This window comes from Pinus tabuliformis, chromosome 1_1 (genome assembly GCF_031772625.1).
Source record: "Pinus tabuliformis cultivar Carrire ecotype Pingquan chromosome 1_1, CPIR1, whole genome shotgun sequence".
NCBI classification, from domain to species: domain Eukaryota; kingdom Viridiplantae; phylum Streptophyta; class Pinopsida; order Pinales; family Pinaceae; genus Pinus; species Pinus tabuliformis.
Genome location: NC_142297.1, coordinates 997,608,594 through 997,626,853, shown reverse-complemented (window position 1 = coordinate 997,626,853; position 18,260 = coordinate 997,608,594). Strand labels below are relative to the sequence as shown.

The following is an 18,260-nucleotide window of genomic DNA, read 5'->3' as shown; positions in this document are numbered from 1 at the left end:
CTCGAAAACTCCAAGAGCTCTCCAAAACTAATTTAGAAAAATAATCAATGCATTCCTCAAGAGTGAGCTCCAATTCTCTTTTTATAACTTTATCATTAGAATACCATGGGTCAGAATACCACAGTTCTATATCATGGGTCATCAGATTACCATGGGTTTCTCTTTTATGACCCACTTTTAATTTAATTATTCAATATCAACTTTATATGTTGTTTTTTCACCCAAATGACATTTGAACAATGAAATTAATTGATCCCCTTTTTACTGACTATAGCCTACAGGAATCAAATAGGCTACTGAGTAATTCTCCAGAAGTGATTATTCGAAAAGGGACATTACAGTCTATTGGTTTACCCTTGCTTTATTTCCTCGTACCTCGCACTTTGCTGGGTCTGGCTATCAATTGTTCTATTGTGGTTAAACAGGTGTTTTGGTCTCTCTGTCTTCTCATAATGGACTACCAGGAGTTGATGGTGATTAGGACCTTGAGGAACCATGAAGAAGCTACACAGGCAAGGCATCAATCTAGACAGCAAATACAAAGATTCATGAGAATGAACAGAATGCGGTATGTCAGGTAGCAACAATTATGGGCACACTTCTACAGCAAAAGCATCAAACAGCAGCACTGGAAGCAGAGTGTAATATGCTGCAGACTTTGGTGATTAACATGGGCAAGGGAGATCATTCAGAAGCATCAAACCAGGTCCAATTGGTGATAACACTTGTGGCAAGTTGAATAAAAAGCAATAATGCACTAGCTTGATGTTGTAATGGAAATTAAGCAGCCAGCTCCAGAAAAAGGAAATGCAACACAGGAAGAAGTGGTGAATAGACATACCTTCTGTTGGTTTTCATCTTTTGTAAGGTTCTTAGAATATCTGGTTTATTTTATAGAATATACACTTCTCAGAGATACCAGATCATTTTGCCTACGGACATCATTAGGTTAGGTCGCTGGTATATAGATAGGATAGATATCAACTACAGTTGGACAACCATGAATCTTTTTTTAATGTAATCTCTCTGCAGCTTGCTGCAGTCTTTTCAATTAATATAAATTTACCAGTTACTTTTAAAATTAAAAATAAATTAAAAGTTTTGACTGCATTCAAGTTATGATGCAAAAATATCTGGTGCATTATAAAGAGTATCTTTCTATAGACCATACAAGTCAGCACAATGATCTGCAAGTCAGCAAACAGAATAAAAATACAAATACAAGTTCGGTGGCTTAATCTAATTCTTTCAATTGTTTGTTAAGGGCATATAAAGAGCAAGACAGATCAGCATATTTGACAAAAAGCTGCCAAGATTTAATGCAGCAATCAAGATAAATGGAAGGAGAGAATGCAAATACCTTTCCAACCCGAGGGGCAATCAACCAAGCAAGAGTAATAGTCAACAGCCCAGTAGCAACCAGTATTCCAGTGCCCTCTACTACCCATTTTGTAGCTGGATGTATATTAGGATGCATATCATCACTAGGAGCAATAGATGCCTCATCACTGGCCACTTGTGAAACTGCTGCATGAATGCGTGGATTAAACCATGATGCAATTTCAGTAAGTCGCTGTCTCCTTACTGCAGCTACTGCATCTGGATCCACAGCAGCATGCCACTGGGTAGATGCTGGAGTCATCTCTCCAGCAGCTGTCCTCGACCTCAATGTTTCACACTCATTTAGAGCTGCCATAACTCTGTTCATGTCTGAAAGCTTGATATTTTCTGCTACACTCCCACATATTTCACATATAACTGATCCATGGCTAATAAACCACCGTAAAGCACAGGCGTAATGACCTAACGAAAGATCATTCTTGCATAAACAACCTAACTCAATGAGAGTATTCTGATGACAGAAGCCTGAACCTGCTTCTAAATCACTGCCACAAACAAACACCTCTCCATCAGGACTTTTATACTCAACATAGTCAATTTCTTCTCTCTTTTTTTCAGTGCTATGTACATCATTATGTACACCCTTTGCATCATTTTTAGCAATCGGGGGCTTCACACTGAATGTCTGTGACCTGTCCCTTGAAGGGGTGGAGATTCCCAAAAACTCAAGAGTAGCTTCCCCTTTTTTGTCAGGTTCTGTACAGTGGCATACTCTACAGACCTCCAAAGTGTCATCATCTTGGCCTTGATATGAACCAGTAGATAATTTCTTATTTTCAGTCCCACAAAAAGAAGGAACTCTCTCGTCTTTTGCACCTATTTTAGCAGCAGGTAACAATTCTTCTTTGCTCCCCATCACTTTCAAATTATGATTATGATTTTTCCTTTGACCTAGTGAGACTTAGGGCTCAAATATAACTCTGCAATCAGAGTGTAAATGCATAATCCTTTAACCAGATCATTCTCTGCCCACAGTTTTGCAATTTTTCACCTGTGTTTCAGTTGAGTAATTCCTAGAACCTTCGCTTGCTCATTAATTACCAAGTATAAGATGGTTGTATAAGAAAAAGATGCTAAGTATAGGCCCCATGAGAACTTTGCTACTGATTGGAATGGTAAGCTTCAATCATTTATCAGTTGTACGGAAGTCTAGAAATCATCCCCCAAAAAAATACTGACCTCATCTACCTGCAAGGGATAGGAAGTTTGGAATTGCAGCAAACCTCGGATTGATAAATCTAAGCCACAACCAAATTACACTACTAAGATGGACTTTAAATCTGTGTCTCCAAATAAAAAAGTCATGGCTGAGGCTTTTAAATCCAATGCCTAAGCCCCATTCTGGTGCTGAAACCTAGGGACAACAGGAACCTAGATCTTTATCAGAGTTTATTTAGACATCGTCAAAAATGCAGTCCATATCCAAGAAACACAAGTTCCACTTACATTCAAGTTGGTTGTGTTTCCAGTATGTTTGCTTCTGCATCCCAAACCAAAGTAATAAACAACATTACCAACAAAATAATGGAAGGAAAGATTATTTGATATAAAACTGGGTAACATTTACAAAAGAACAAACTATTTTGTACCATCGTACAGCATTCATTTCAATATCTTACAACATTTTATTTATAGAGACTGACATGTTGGAAATCTACTTTCCCGGAAATAATGGACATGTAAACTAATTAATCAGGTTTGACCGGTGTAATGTGATAAGACCATTCAGATGTTTTATCATGCCTCAGTATTACCATAATACTCCCTGCAGAAAATCTCAGGCTGGAGTCCAGCTGTCGAGTGCTTTGCCAAGGCAGGTTATTTCAGTTTTTCATATCGGGCACACCTGCCATAGGTTTCAAGACTGAATCATGAATGTATGAAGGCACAACACAAGCTTCATTAAAGATTGAAATGGACAACGAAAATTTCATAAATAATGCCCAAAAAAAGGACATAATTTCAAAAGTTTATGGAAAAGGATGTACACATAATGAAGGAATAGATAGATGAATGAAAGTATCAACATGGAAAAGCTCAAAATGGCTAGATCTATAACAAACTGCAAATTGTAAGATAACCCCCTTGGAATATCTCAAAATTCCCACTAAAATTTTTGAGTTTGTTTAAGTTTTGTCACTGAGATACTCCTTCAAACAATTTGCATACATATAGCTGTGGGTGCATTCTTTGTATTTTATTTAAAAATTATATATATATATACACAGAGCCAAATGGACGTCATGAAAGTACTTCTAACAACAGTATTTAGTTGTGTGAAAATCAGAAAAGGTACATACCACTGATAAGGGTTTGCAGCAGCAATATTAGGGAGAGATGTGTTGATAAAGGACAGCGAAATTTCCACAAACACTTAGGCTGTAGGTGTCTTATACACAGAAAATTCTGCCACTGTTAGAAAATTGATAATATGCTCCAAAATTCCACGTTTCTTTCAACAAATGAATCCCCATACAGAATAAGTAATGTGCTGCCAAATAAACAGTGTGATATGGCTCATATGGCTGTAGGTGACTGCTGCAATAACTATCATGATTTGGCAATGGAATGTCACATGAATTTCAGCCCGAATCTTGCTTGGTCACTGTCCAGAACACACCCTAAGTGCAGCAAACAACTCAGCACTATACACATGGTTGATCATGAAAATTTAAGTGAAAATCTGCCACCAAAACTCAGCTCGTCTCCTCCAGGAAACGGCTGTGCAGAATAGAAGGGAACTCGGCCTGTGTAGAGAATAAGGAAATACCAAAAGGCAAATTATAAAATCAACTAATAACACCTTCAAATTTGTTCTATTTCTCCCATTGTCTTCTTCTTCGTCAACAATGAAGTGCAATGTTGGAACGTAAGTGATTCCACTCCAATACTAGCTAGGGTGTATAATTTCAACACTGAAACCAGCAACCAAAATGAAGGTTTTCCAAATCCTAGACTCTCTTCTCAAGAGCTCTCCAAAAATCTATTTTTCATGCGAGTAAATGCAAGAATGAGGAAATACTCCTCATTTCTCTTTTTATAGCTCACTTGACCCTTTTGTCACCCTTTTACCTTTGATTTTAATAAAATCATTTTAGTGGATTTCCAAACTTTATATTTAAAAGTGACTTTTCGTTAACCTAGGACCTATGTCCCATTTTTTCCCACTTTGTTTTCATAAAGTTTTCTCCTAGGCAAATTGTGTTCCCTTGATTAATTTTTCTTGTCCTAGCCTATGGGAATTTAATTTGGCTACCAGAATCTTCCCCTTATGTCTCCTAAGCAGATGGGGACATTACACAAATTTTAGCTTAAATGTAGTGGGAAGTAATTTTGGCATTAGCTCATGCACTTAAAACCCTTCATGTCCCCAATGTTAAACGTTTTTAATTCTCACTTGTTTCCAAATTCTATCCCTAGTGTGTTTTGCTCCAGCCTCCATTTGAGTGTGAAAAATAGAAGGTGAAGATACGACAACTTGAATCTCATTCGTTGAAATCCATAACAAACCTCAGAAGGAGAATCCATGATTTTCTCCAGTATAGTTGTGTTGAATGATGAGCAAATACCTATCCAACTATTCGTTCTTCTAGGGGTAAAAGCAAAGATTGTGAACTAAGATTCAATTGACTACTGCATAGTGCAGCCTAGCCTTCAATCTGTGGATGAAAAGTAGAAAATTGCAATTGAAAACCAAACATCTTCTATAAATATTTCCAAAAGTAACTTTAAAATTTGGAATCGCACACTAAGACATCAATATAAGGTAAACCAAAATTTGTTCAAACATACCAGAAAATCAACTCTGCATCATGTGTTTGTCAGCGTGTTGTTGCTACCAACTCTGTTCCAACAACTACTCAAACATAGCCATGACTTCTATCCTCAACTTATTCTGAAACATATTATGTTGTTGTTGATCAAGCCCTTGTGCCAATAGTTGGAACATGTCAGTTGGTGGAAAATTGTCAAGAGAGATAGGTTCCAATAGAATGTCCACAAATTCTTTCATGGAGGCAGCTCAGAAGAAAAATTCTACAGGTCTGATGGAGAACATGGAAGTATAGTCACAGTCACAGTCACAGTATGATAGCTTCACAAATTATTTGAAGTCTAAGAGGTACAGCAAATTTTAGGAACAAAATCTGGGATGGACAAAAATTTATAAGGTCATAGGATGATCAGTAGGTTCTATGAATTCTAAACATAAACTTGCATTATGTTCACAAATTCGTGTGAAATTTTGGGGTATGTGTTATGAATATAAATAATTAAAATTAAATAGTTAACAATAATTACTATACTAAAGAGGCATGTGTCAAAAGACATGATTGTTCATGAAGAGATACCCAACCAAGTATATATATGGGACGCTAAGTTGTAATAATCTCATATCACTTGTATTCATACATTCATATATAAATATATTATTCGTCCCATGATGGACATTTTTATATTCCAGATATTCTGAATATTCTACTATGTATACGAACTTTGTTCGTTACATTTAGTATCAGAATGTATACAAACTTTGTTCATAATATTTGGTATCAGAGCTTTTCAACCTTCTGGCCACTCAACTGTTGCACAGAGCCTCGTTCTCCAATCCAAGCCTTTGGACATCAAGTTCGTTGTCAATTGATCGAGGGTTTTAGCCACACAAAGTTTTTTGGAGGCTCTCCATTCTATTGTTCTACTGTTAGGCCTTTGGCCATTAAAAATAGAAAAATAAATATATATTTTATACACAGAATATATATATTTTAAAAAATTAACAAAAAAAACATAAATATATAAAAGGAAATATTATAGAAAATAAAAAAAATGACAAAAAAGATTTAAAAAAAAAAACTTAATATATATATATATATATATATATAGGAAAGAAGACAAAACGCAAGCACAATAGTCATTGGTACGTCGTCCGTAGCCGCCGCCACTCGTAGCAGCCGCAAATTCCTTCCATGTCATAGCCACTACGACAAATGCCATCTTCACCCTCTGCAACAGACACCGCATATATACTTGAGAAAATTGTTTTGTCATTCCACAGGAAAATTACAAGGGATTGTCACTTGTCACAATAGTTCGCTTTCTTGTTCTCATTTTGAGTACACGCAACTATCACGCGACAATTCTTTCTTGGCTATGAAAGGAACCAAAATTTCTCGAGGTCACCATATTATCAATTAAACACCACAACTCGTACAGACACAACTTATCTGTACGGTACGAAGTTAACTCAAGGATAGATTTAAGTAGTAATTTATAAGTTGGAAATATATTTTTATAGGTGGAAATAAATAAAAATAAAAGTATATAAATATACTAAAGGAATATCATAACAAGTGATATTATAAAAAGACATTTAGGGGTACTTTTAAAGGTATAAGTCATTAAAAGTTCTGCAAGTCCCAATTCAAGTTATAAAAGGGAATACATATAGATTCTAAAGTTATATATATATATATATATATATATAAAGAATTATAAGAAAGCTAAGAAAAGGAAAAGATAAATTCAATGAATATTGGTTTTTTTTCAAAATGTACCTTTTGTGGAGAGGAATATCGTAATTGTCACGAATCATTTAGAAATCAAAATGTCGAATGTTGTAAATGTTACAAAATTTTTACCTTAGTTGAATATCAAAGTGACATAAAAACAATCGCTAGAAGGAGATATAAAGTTTCATGAAGAGATAAAACAATTAATGTTGACACTTGAGCAACGAAAGGCAGATTTTGATAAAAAAACGTGTGGCTCAAGAATTGAAGAAAACAAAATCCAATTTGCAAGTTGAACAACCAACATCACTCCTACAAGACGATGCAATCCATTGTATTGAGAAATTGTAGTTGGAAGATCAAGAGAATTCACATATTAAAAATTTAGAAGACAAAATAACCAAACTTCAGCAAAACAAGAAGGCATCAAAACATAAATATAAAGATCTTGAGGATATGCATTATAAAGAAGGAATAGAAAAGGACAAAGAAATTTCACGCCTCAGAGATCACAATGAAAAATTACTCGAACAAGTCAAGAAGGGTAAGATTACAAAGAAAGAACTCAAGAAGCACTTATCAGAACAAGAAGAGGAAAAATTACGCTTAAAGAACCTTAATCAAAGGTTATTAGAACAAATCAAAAGTTTAAAAGATGAGGAGGACACTAAGAATAAAGTCAACAATTCAGAAAATGAAGAACTTTCGGTTGATTTGGGGTAGCATCAGATGTGCTCTAGCCATGAGAACTGGTGGAGAGGCTAAAGCACATGAGATCTCCAAGACCCAGAAATGGTTTGGGCAGATTCTACCCAATTAAAGAGATATTAAAATAATTAATATTTTTAATGGAGTTCCTAAGTCTAAACTTAGGAAAATAAAATATTAATGGGTATTAATATAAAATTGGGTTAGAAGGTTCCAAATGACATGGATCAAGCCAAATCTAATCTTAGCCGTTGTTTAGAGAATGTAATATCAGTCGTTGAAGGACCAACAAGAAAAGTATAAGAGGAGGCTTGAGGGTCAGTTAGAGAATACACCAGAATGATCAGTCATTTGATTCTCTAGAGCGGGGTTTGCTAAGAGAAGTCGAATCAGTGATCAGTTGCAGCGAGGGGTAGTGAATACAAGACAGAGAGGCGGAAATAGTGCTGAAAGACCAGCGCAGAAGCAGAGAGAGGTAGACGCTGAGCCAAAGGGAGCCACGCAAATGCAAAAAGGATTGCACAGAGGCCAGGTGGGCTGACGCTGAGCTTCAGATTGTGCTGGAGAGGGTTTCGTGGGGCAAACTTTCCGAATATCTGCTTCCAAATAGAAAGGTATTACTGCCAGATTATTTTATCTATCGGGTGAGCCAGTTTGGCACCCAGTTGTACTCAGAAAGACTGCATTTTTATAAAATAACCCTCAGAATTGTTGCACCGGTTTTCCCAAGTTGGGTTTTTCCGAGGACAAGTTGTACAAAAATAACAGTGTCACTTGTGTGTTTGCTATTTCTTTCAGTTGTTGATCTGTAGATGGTTGAGACTCTATTGTGTTTATTTCAGTATTTATATGGTTAAATAACTTGTTCATAATTAACAAGTAGGAGAAATAAACCAAAGAATACAGATAATCGGAGCGTGTTGCAGGTCACAAGAGAGCTGAAGGCACCAGTTGAATCAGAGCATTTGCAGCAGAAACAGCTGTCCCGAGTGACAGAAGTTGTTCCTAGCAAAAAGCAGCAAAGAAGGGTTGACGCAGAGGGATTGCGTCATCAGTTTAGGCCAGAGAGAGGCCAGCGCAGAGGCTGAGGAGGGCAGAAAAGGCTCACGAAGAGCCACGCAGAGACCAGGAGGGTTGACGCAGTTGGCTAAGGGAGCATTTCAGCCAGTGTCGGGATTGCGCAAAGCCTAGAGGCTCAGTGCTTCAGTTGCTGGGGCATAGGAAGCTGTGGGCAGATTGCGGGGAGTGAAGCTGGTGGGGTGTTGTTGCTGCCGAGACAGAACAGTACTTAACAAGGCAAAACCAAGGTAGAGGGAGTCGCTACCTAGGCGGATTTCTAGCCAAGAAATCCAAATCAATGTTGCAAGTGCATAGGAGATCGGAGAGGTGCGACTCGACGGTTGGCAGGTGGGTTTCCAGGAGGGAAATCAAGACTCAGAGGGAGTCTAGCAAAGAACTTCCAGGAGGGAAGTAGCGACTCAGAGGGAGTCGAAGAGAGAACTTCTAGAGGGAAGTAGAGACTCGGAGGAGTCGAAAGGAAGAGCAAAGAGATGGCCATGAATGGACTGAGGGATCAGGACAGGCTAGACAGGGCGTCCAACTTTGTCGTCTAGAAGGCCAGGATCCTATCCATTCTAGATAGACATCGCATCAAGGCCTTCGCCTTGAGAACAGTGGCTATCCCAATTGACCCAGCTGACAATGAAAAGTACGAGGAAGCAATGGCCAAGGCAAAATGCATAATCCTTGATGGGGTCAAGGATCATGTGGTCCAGCATAATGCCGAGAAGAAAACGACAAAAGAAATGCGGGACACCTTGAAGACGTTGTATCAGCACACTTCCGTGCAAAGAAAGATGTTACTTGAGAATCAGCTGCGGTCATACCAGATGCAGAAGGGGGAGCAGATAGATCACTTCCTCGGTAGATTGAAGGAGATCCGGGACCAACTGACTTCCATAGGGGCCACGCCGGATCAGGAGTTGATGGTGAGGACCGCTCTAAACACAATCTCCGAGGAGTGGGAGACATTCGTCCAGAGTATTCTAGGTAGAGTGAATCTTCCAGATTGGGAAGAATTGTGGGCGGCTCTTTACCAAGAAGAGATCAAACGGCTGTCCAAGACGGGAAGTAGCAGCAAAGGAGTCTGGATCAAGAAAGAGGAGGAAGAGGATGCAGCTCTGGCATCTGCAGGGAAGCAGGAGAAGAGGAAGAAAAAGGACCTCTCCAAGATAAAGTGCTTCAACTATGGGGAACTGGGGCATTATGCGAACCAGTGTCCGAAGAATTTTAGAAGAATAATGGAGAGGCGTCTAACTCTAAAGCAGTGCCAGCGAAGGCGGAAAAGGAGGTAGAGGAGGATGACGATTATGCCATGAGTGCTCATGTACCTCTAGAGAAGAGGTGGGGAGACATCGAGCTGTAGTCAAGAGGACTACAGGCGATGACGAGCAAGATCCTTGAGGTACCCAAACTCTTGGATCATACCTTGCTACGGGAGCCCCAAAGTGAGAGTAGCAGGATGGCAGATGTTGGTGGAAACGGATGCGGATAAAGCAGCAGAGAGTACTACAGTGCAGTAGTCCCGGGCAACGCAGACAGGGTTGCAGTAGTGCGAAAGGCACAAAGGAGGTTGCAGTAGTGCAGGATGGCACAGAGAGGTTTGCAACAATGTGAGAGGCAGTGAGTTGTTGCAACAGCGCAGACGCAGCAGAGGGAGCACATGATAGCAACAGAGAAAGCTTCAGCATCAGGAGTGTTTCTAGCCTGACAGGGATGTCAGTGATTGGGTGGATCAGTTACTTACTTCTCAGTAACTGAGTTGCAGTGCAGTAGCAGTTAGCAATAGCACGATGCAACATGATGAGAGGGGGTTTCAGTGCAGATGCAGTGTTGGGAGAAAGGACCAGCAGCAGCACAGATGCAGAGGGAGCTGTCGTACGGATGCAGAGGGAGCTGTCGTACAGATGCAGCAGTGGCAGTGGTAGGGCCATGGGTAGCAGTATAGGATGTAGCAGTGCAGAGGATGTTGGGTGGGTAGGCCTAGCATTAGCACAGGTACCGGTGTCGTATAATCAGAGTGATACTCAGTGTGGAGTATTACTAGAGCACAGTCCTCGCTAAGAGGGAGCGTTGATTTGGGGTAGCATCAGATGTGCTCTAACCATGAAAATTGGTGGAGAGGTTAAAGCACATGAAATCTCCAAGACCTAGAAATGGTTTGGGCAAATTCTACCTGGTTAAGGAGATATTAAAATAATTAATATTTTTAATGGTGTTCCTAAGCAGTGTTTTACAACTCCGACTTCGACTCCGATTCGGCCGAGGATCGACTCCGACTCCGACTCCGACTCGGTAATGACTCGGCCGGCTCGATTTCAATGACTCGGTCGTTGTAAAAAATACATTAAATATTTATTTTTTTTATAAAAAAACATAATTTTAAATATTTTAAACATAATTTTAAAGATTTTCATTCATGTTTCCAAACACACAGCATTATAATATAGATGGAAGACAACATATGTATTATGATCAAAGTAGGCTCATGAACTAGGAGACTTGTTGGGGACCAACAAGTTCTAGGAGATACACTTAGCTATCTTATGAACTTGATTATAATTAGTTCGCAAGTGTGATTAATGAGCAATGTATTAGAGATCTTGATTAGATTAGACACTTAAAGATTTTCATTTAACAGTTAAGATACCAGTGCCTTCAATAACAATGCCCAAGTTATAAATTAGAAACACTTGTAAGTAAAATGCCAAGTCATAAGATGGGTAAATGCTGTAAGGAAAATGTTAGTACAATGAGATGACACAATAGATTGAACCTTTATTATGCAAACTGCCAAGGTACTTCAGTGTGGGAAATGCCCAACCAATCAATATTAACCAATGAAGCACTTCAGAACTGTTTGATGAAATAATGACAGTTGAGACAAAGAGAGCAAATGCTTTAGTTATGCACTTATTTGGGAAGCTTTCCACTTATGATTTAACAGTTAGAAACAAGTGACCAATGAGATGCAACTAAAACAAAGCTATCCAGGCCAGAGAGAACTTATGCAATATTCAAAGGTTCTCCAAATGCCTCAAACAACTCACTGTCACCAAGTATTAGACTACTGTAGCTTAATCCGTGACAAGAATGATGAGAAAAGAGCAAACTATCATAAGATCCACTCTCTGCACTGCTCCTAGGGCTCAATTTTATTGATATTCAGATCTGATATGTGTTGAAAATTCTGCAACGAGGGACTGTGTATTAGATTGCTGTCAAAGAAAATTTGTCTACCCTTATGCAAGATAGTTACCAATATGCAGGGAACAAATGTACAAGACCAATCTTAAAGCCAAGGGCACTGTCTTATACTTCAAAGATACCTCAAATCAAACCACTTCAAACTGCATTACCCTTTAGAATCCATTAACTGCATTTAACTTTTTCAAAAATCACATAAAAAGTGAATTTTTTTCATCTTTTACGCTGCCCAGCCGTAGGTTCATTGACTCGGCCGAGTCATAACGGACCCGGCCAGGTTGACCGAGTTACATATGACTCGGCCGAGTCATTGGATGACTCGGCCGAGTCATTGGATGACTCGGCCGAGTCATATGTGACTCGGTCAACCGAGCCGGGTTGCTAGCCGGGTCAAAGATTTTGGTGCTGGCTCGGTTCGAAACGGCCGATTCGGATTCGAAACGGGCGGGTTGTAAAACACTGTTCCTAAGTCTAAACTTAGGAAAAATAAAATATTAATGGGTATTAATATAAAACTGGGTTAGAAGGTTCCAAATGACATGGATCAAGTCAAATCTAATCTTAACCATTGATTAGAGATGTAATCTCGGTCGTTGAAGGACCAACAGGAAAAGTATAAGAGGAGGCTTGAGGGTCAGTTGGAGAATACACCAAAGTGGTCAGCCATTCCATTCTCTAGAGCGGGGTTTGCTAAGAGAAGTTGAATCAGTGATCAGTTGCAATGAGGGGCAGTGAGTACGAGACAGAAAGGCAAAGATAGTGCCGAGAGAATAGCCCAAAAGCAGAGAGAGGCAGACGCTGAGCCAAAGGGAGCCACGCAGAGGCAGAAGGGACTGCGCAAAGGCCAGAAGGGCCTGCGTCATCCACACAGAGGCTTCAAGAGTGATGCAGAGGGTCGTAGAGGTTGCGCAGAGCCTCAAAGGGTTGACGCAGTGAGTTTCGGGCTGATGCAGAGGCCAGGTGGGTTGACGCCAAGCTTCAAATTGTGCTGGAGAGGGTTTCGTGGGGCAAAATTTCCAAATATTTGCTTCCGAATAGAGAGGTATTACTGTCGGATTATTTTTTTGTCGGGTGAGCCAGTTTGGCACCCAGTTGTACTCAGAAAGACTGCATATTAAAATAACCCTCAAAATTGTTGCACTGGTTTTTCCAAGTTGGGTTTTTCTGGGGACGAGTTGTCCAAAAATAATGGTGTCACTTGTGTGTTTGCTATTTCTTTCAGTTGTTGATCTGTAGATGGTTGAGACTATATTGTGTTTATTACAGTATTTATATGGTTAAATAACTTGTTCATAATTAACAAGTAGGAGAAATAAACCAGAGAATACAGATAAAATTTCTAACGGGTAATACTTAGAAATTTCAACACTTTCTCGTCTAAAGAATCATAATCAAAACCTACTTATGCAAATAACGAAGCTTAACAGTGATAAGAAATCGCTAAAAGACAAGTTAGAACAGCTTATTCAATAAGAAGCATCAAAATCTTCAGATGTGCAAATTCAAGTTGAAGAAAAGGGAATAGACATTGATCCAAATAATACCACAATTCAGAAAAATCTCAATCCAAGTGAAGTCAAGACGTACTCAGAAGTTGCAATTCAAATAGCGAAAATTTCAAGTGAAGATCTAGCAATTAACCAAATGACTTTTGTACGTTTAGGAAATTAGATACCTCCAGTAAACCAAGAAATCGCCACAAACAGGTTAAGGGGAGATCAAATCACAAGAACTCCTTATCGACACCCAAATCATAAAAGTAGACATCTCAACCAGTCTGCAAATCCATATCACTTAGACAAGAAACAAATGACTTATGTTCCCAAGAACATCAATGACACCATAATCCAGTCTTATGATAACAATTCATCCCAAGTTTCTAGTAACCACAAGATTCCACAAAAGATTAATTTGGGATGGCTAAATCATTTTACTATGCGACAATTTTGTATCACACTCAAAATTTCATATCGTCTTGTATCATCAAAGTTGATAGTTCCACAAGTTGAGGAGACGAAGAGACATTACAAGACAAAAAAAAGATATCAAACCTTCTCATTAATAAGTTTTGAGGACAAAGCTTTTCTAAAGGGGAAGGCAATGTTATGAATGTAAATAATTAGTAATTAAATAGTTAACAGTGATTAATATACTGAAGAGGTATGTCTCAAAAGACATGACTATTCATGAAGGGGTACCCACCTAGGTATATATATGGGACCCTCAGTTGTAACAATCTCATATCACTTGTATTCAAACATTCTTATATAAATATATTATCCGTTCCATGAGGGATATTCTTATATTCCAGATATTCTAAATATTCTGCTTTGTATACAGACTTTGTTCATTACATTTGGTATCAGATACCATGACGGTAAAACTGCACAACCGACAGACAACCACTCAGACAATGAGGTTGAACAGCACACCAGCAACATGCAAAAATGGCTGGGAAGTGCTAATATGCTATGAATCATTCAACAAAGATTGATAGATTTGCAGAAAAAAACTACAGATAGGAATTTGAAGCATCATAGCAAAATTTGGCCATATTGACCTTTCCTGTACAGAAATTCACACATTGTTCTAAATGTGGTGGAACCTTGGCAGAGACAGGTCTGTCAAGCGGGCTTCCGCTTCATAGACCAGAGTATTCACTGTGTCATCCCACAGATGGGAGTTTAACTTAAACCTAACAAAGAGATATCTAAAGTTATCCAAAAAACTTTCAGATAATGATGCAAGTTTGATGTTATTCTATAGCAGCAGAGTGCGGAGACCTGTACAAGGGATGGGCTCATTGATTGTGGATATATTGTTTTTAATCAATGAAATTATATTTATGCCTTGGAACTCATCCACCAATAATTCTTTCAATTCTTTTCCTGGCCTTAACAAACATTTAGTTTGTTTTTGACATTTAGAGAGAGCTGAGTCAAGGAATAAACTATCCATTTTACAGTATTGTTCTCGCCAACCTTGACCAGTCTATGAACTTTCCAGGACATATCAATCAATAACACCATAGAACCAGGGGATATACAAAATAGACAACAATCTCACTGTGGCACATCCTTTTGATGGACACTAGCAGCTATAACCTAAAAAGATAAGTGGCTATTTCAAATTTGAGATGACACAAGTTCCTTTAAATGAAGAATGAATGTTGGTTTAAATTTTTTAACATTTATTATACATCTTTTAATTTTCTAAAATTTGAAAAATGCATTTTTTTTTGTGTATATGAGATTGTCTACTTCCATATTTTAGCTGTACTAGATTTTTTTTGTTACATATTTTTTCCATACTGAATTGTATTCGTATCCATATTCGTACTCAAATCTTGCTACTACGATCTGCGGCAGTCCCAAGCAGTCATCAACTGCGCAAAGCACACAAACACTCAGGCAATGAGGTTGAACAGCACACAAACACTCAGGCGATGAGGTTGAACAGCACACAAACAACAAGAAAAAATGACTGGGAAGTGTTAATATGCTACAAATCACTCGAAAAAAATTGCTAGATTTGCTAAAAAAAATCTCCAGATTGGCATTTGAAGCAGTCCCAAAGCAGCCAGAGATGGGTGTCCAAGTCTCCAAGGAGAACTTTGGATCTAAATTTTTCCAAAGACACCAGAACGTTAGAACTCCAAAAGCCCTAATTTCATGATTGCACCAAAAGGAGCATTCCAAGTATGAGATGTATAAAGTCCATGTCTAAGGCTGAGCTATGTGACATTTTGAAGAATATTAATAATAATAAATAAATAAATATTTTAATGTCAGCAAAACATAAAATACATACACATGAACATAGATCCATCTTAACTTGCAATCTTTTAAGCACCAAAAGATTTGCATCTCAATTATTTTTTATTTGTACTCACAACTCAAATGTGAGAAAAAAATCAGCATAGAGAAAGAGAAAAGGATAACAGAAACATAAGGGACACAAGTGTTTGTTGTCTGTATAATCCATACACTTTGTTATATGATATATGTATGACAGTAGATGCAGCAAAATTTGGTATAATGCAAAATTTGTTGTGTCCATAGCATAACCTAAAACATGTATAACATATAAATAATAATATAACTCTTTTATTGGGTTCTGTAGATTTTTAAGGATTAGTTGAGAGATATAAGTCCATACTCTTTCATTGGGTTCTATAGATTCTTAAGGGTTAGTTGAGAGATATAAGTCCATATAATGGGTCAATAAGGTCGTTTTATGTGGTTGGCCATCTTGTTAGATGTTTATATCATGTGTGTAGGCACATCGGATCATGACCTAGCATGGATTTTAGGGTCAAGGTGGTGTATGTCGATTTGAGTGGCAGAGTACTCCATCTATCTTTCTAAGGTAGGAGATGCGTGGCCCATCATTTTGGAAGCAGCGTACTTCCCTGGATCTTTTGTATCTTGTGCATACTTGACGGTATTTTGGGTTATTTTCTAAATAATACAACTATTTTCTGAATATTTCATAACTGTTTGATTATTTTGGGTATAGTTTGCTATAATCGCTTTGTGCAATTTGCAGCACTTCAAGATTGGCACAATGCCATGTCTAGATAGCACACTTGCCTTCCAAAATAAGCAAATCTAAGAAAGTCGTTCACCGCCTGACTTTCATCTCAGATTATTTCATTCTTGATTTTCTGATTGTCACTTCCTGTCTTTAGAGGATATGTGTGCATGCAACTAATTATAATCGTATGCACGCGTATGTCATAACCTCGGGAATGCCCATGTAAATTAAGATGGTTGATATGCCAGGTTCTAGATTTGCAGTGGCAGACACACGAACAGAATTGAAGTTTATTAAAACGCCTGCAAGGCCAGCTGGTTTGTTGTAATTGTGGGAAGCAACATGTAAGACTTCCAAGGAAAGAATTTTGAAACATCTTGCACAAATTCTTGAAAAAAAATATATCAATGACAGAAATCGAGTCCATAAATCAATCCAAATTCTGCAGGACAGTGGTAAAAAATCTAGGAAAAGACAAATTCCAACCATTCAAAACAACTATAACTCTCATGATCCAAATATTGATCAATTTCGAATAAAAAACCATTAAAAATTCAAAGGGAGAACAGCGCTATAAGAGTCCTCAACAAACTTTACTAAAAGTGAATAGCCTGGAAATTCATTAAAACCCTTGCAACATTTAAAACTAAACCGATTACAAGGCCAAGAGCTTCTGTGATAATCATTGATACTAAAGCTAAATTGAATATGGATCGCTATAAAGTAAATATAAATTGAATGGTCAAACTGTTATGGTGTGAGGAACCTATTTTCTAACTGTCAGAGCTACTCAGGAACCAGCAAACTTGGAACAAAATTGCCATTTTCCATTACAGTAAGATGTAACATACACAATGTATATACGAGGAAGTAGAAAGGAGCAAAAAACATCTTCTGCACTCACCTCACATCATCCGGCCATGAGGATTTTGAGCAGCCGACTGCACTCCAGCACAGGCACTACCTGTGTAAATTTTTGCCCGTAATGGAAAAAGCAATCATCTTTGATCTTTATTATTTTAATAATGATCAGTCATTTTCTGTGTACTGGAGGGTTCACACCTTATTATTATTTAAAATTATTTTGGGGATTGTATTTGGAAAAACACTTCGTTATTATTGGAAAGTCTACAGGTGTGGTGAACCTACCAAATCTAAAGTTACGAAGGATTTATTTTAGTTAAAATATTTATTAAAAATAAAATATTACTATATTAATTTTAATTTACTTGTAATTTTTTTCAATGTAAAGTTGTAAAATCACTTCGATATCTTGGCTTTAAATTTATATAAAGCAATTTTTTAATTTAATATTAGTGGTTTTAGGTAGAATAGATGGTAATATTGTATCTTGGGAAGATATTATATGGTGAAAAGGTGGTTGGTTCAAAATTTTATGACAAAAATCCAACCATGCTAAGGGTTGGCATGGCCCAAGTTGGGTTTGATCCCAGTGATTTTGACGGCTTAGATGCCCATGGGTCATGGCTACTTAAGCCAGCTTAGATGCCCATGGGTCGTGGCTACTTAAGCCATATGTTAGGCCTTCTAGTTATCTAGAAGTCACATTACCTAACAAACAAACAAACAAAATCATTGTAATAGTGATTTATTATTTTAAATATATTTAAAATAAAGTTAAATTCATTTTAACTTGAGGTAGAGAAAATAGATTTCATGAGTGTAAATCTATGTAATATACAAATTTTCATGATTGTTAGTATATTAATAATCATTTTTTAGTGTTGTGTGACACATTATAATCTCTATAGGTGCCTACATGTTCCCCTTTCACAGACATAGATAAATCGAGGGGATTTGAACCTCGAATCTCTTGGTACA

At 37.7% G+C, this 18,260-nt stretch overlaps 1 protein-coding gene across 8 annotated transcripts in view; it reads right to left on the bottom strand.

Moving 5' to 3' along the window:
• LOC149217953 (uncharacterized) overlaps nt 1-17,478 on the bottom strand; it is an 81,822-nt gene extending 64,344 nt beyond the window's left edge. For 3 of the 8 annotated variants that reach the window (XR_016251294.1, XM_089393095.1, XM_089393096.1), the window contains exons 1-3: nt 17,323-17,478; nt 3,156-3,247; nt 1,361-2,881 (exon numbers count right to left, since the gene is read on the bottom strand). Coding sequence is in view for 7 of the 8 variants with exons in the window: in XM_089393095.1 (XP_089249221.1) it covers nt 1,361-2,257 (897 nt within the window). In the remaining variant the exon portion in view is untranslated. Of the gene's footprint in view, nt 1-1,360; nt 2,882-3,155; nt 3,266-3,701; nt 3,757-17,322 lie in introns of those variants that run through there. The other 5 variants (XM_089393092.1, XM_089393093.1, XM_089393090.1 and 2 more) reach the window with 5 other exon arrangements.
• Nucleotides 17,479-18,260: the final 782 nt, after the last annotated feature.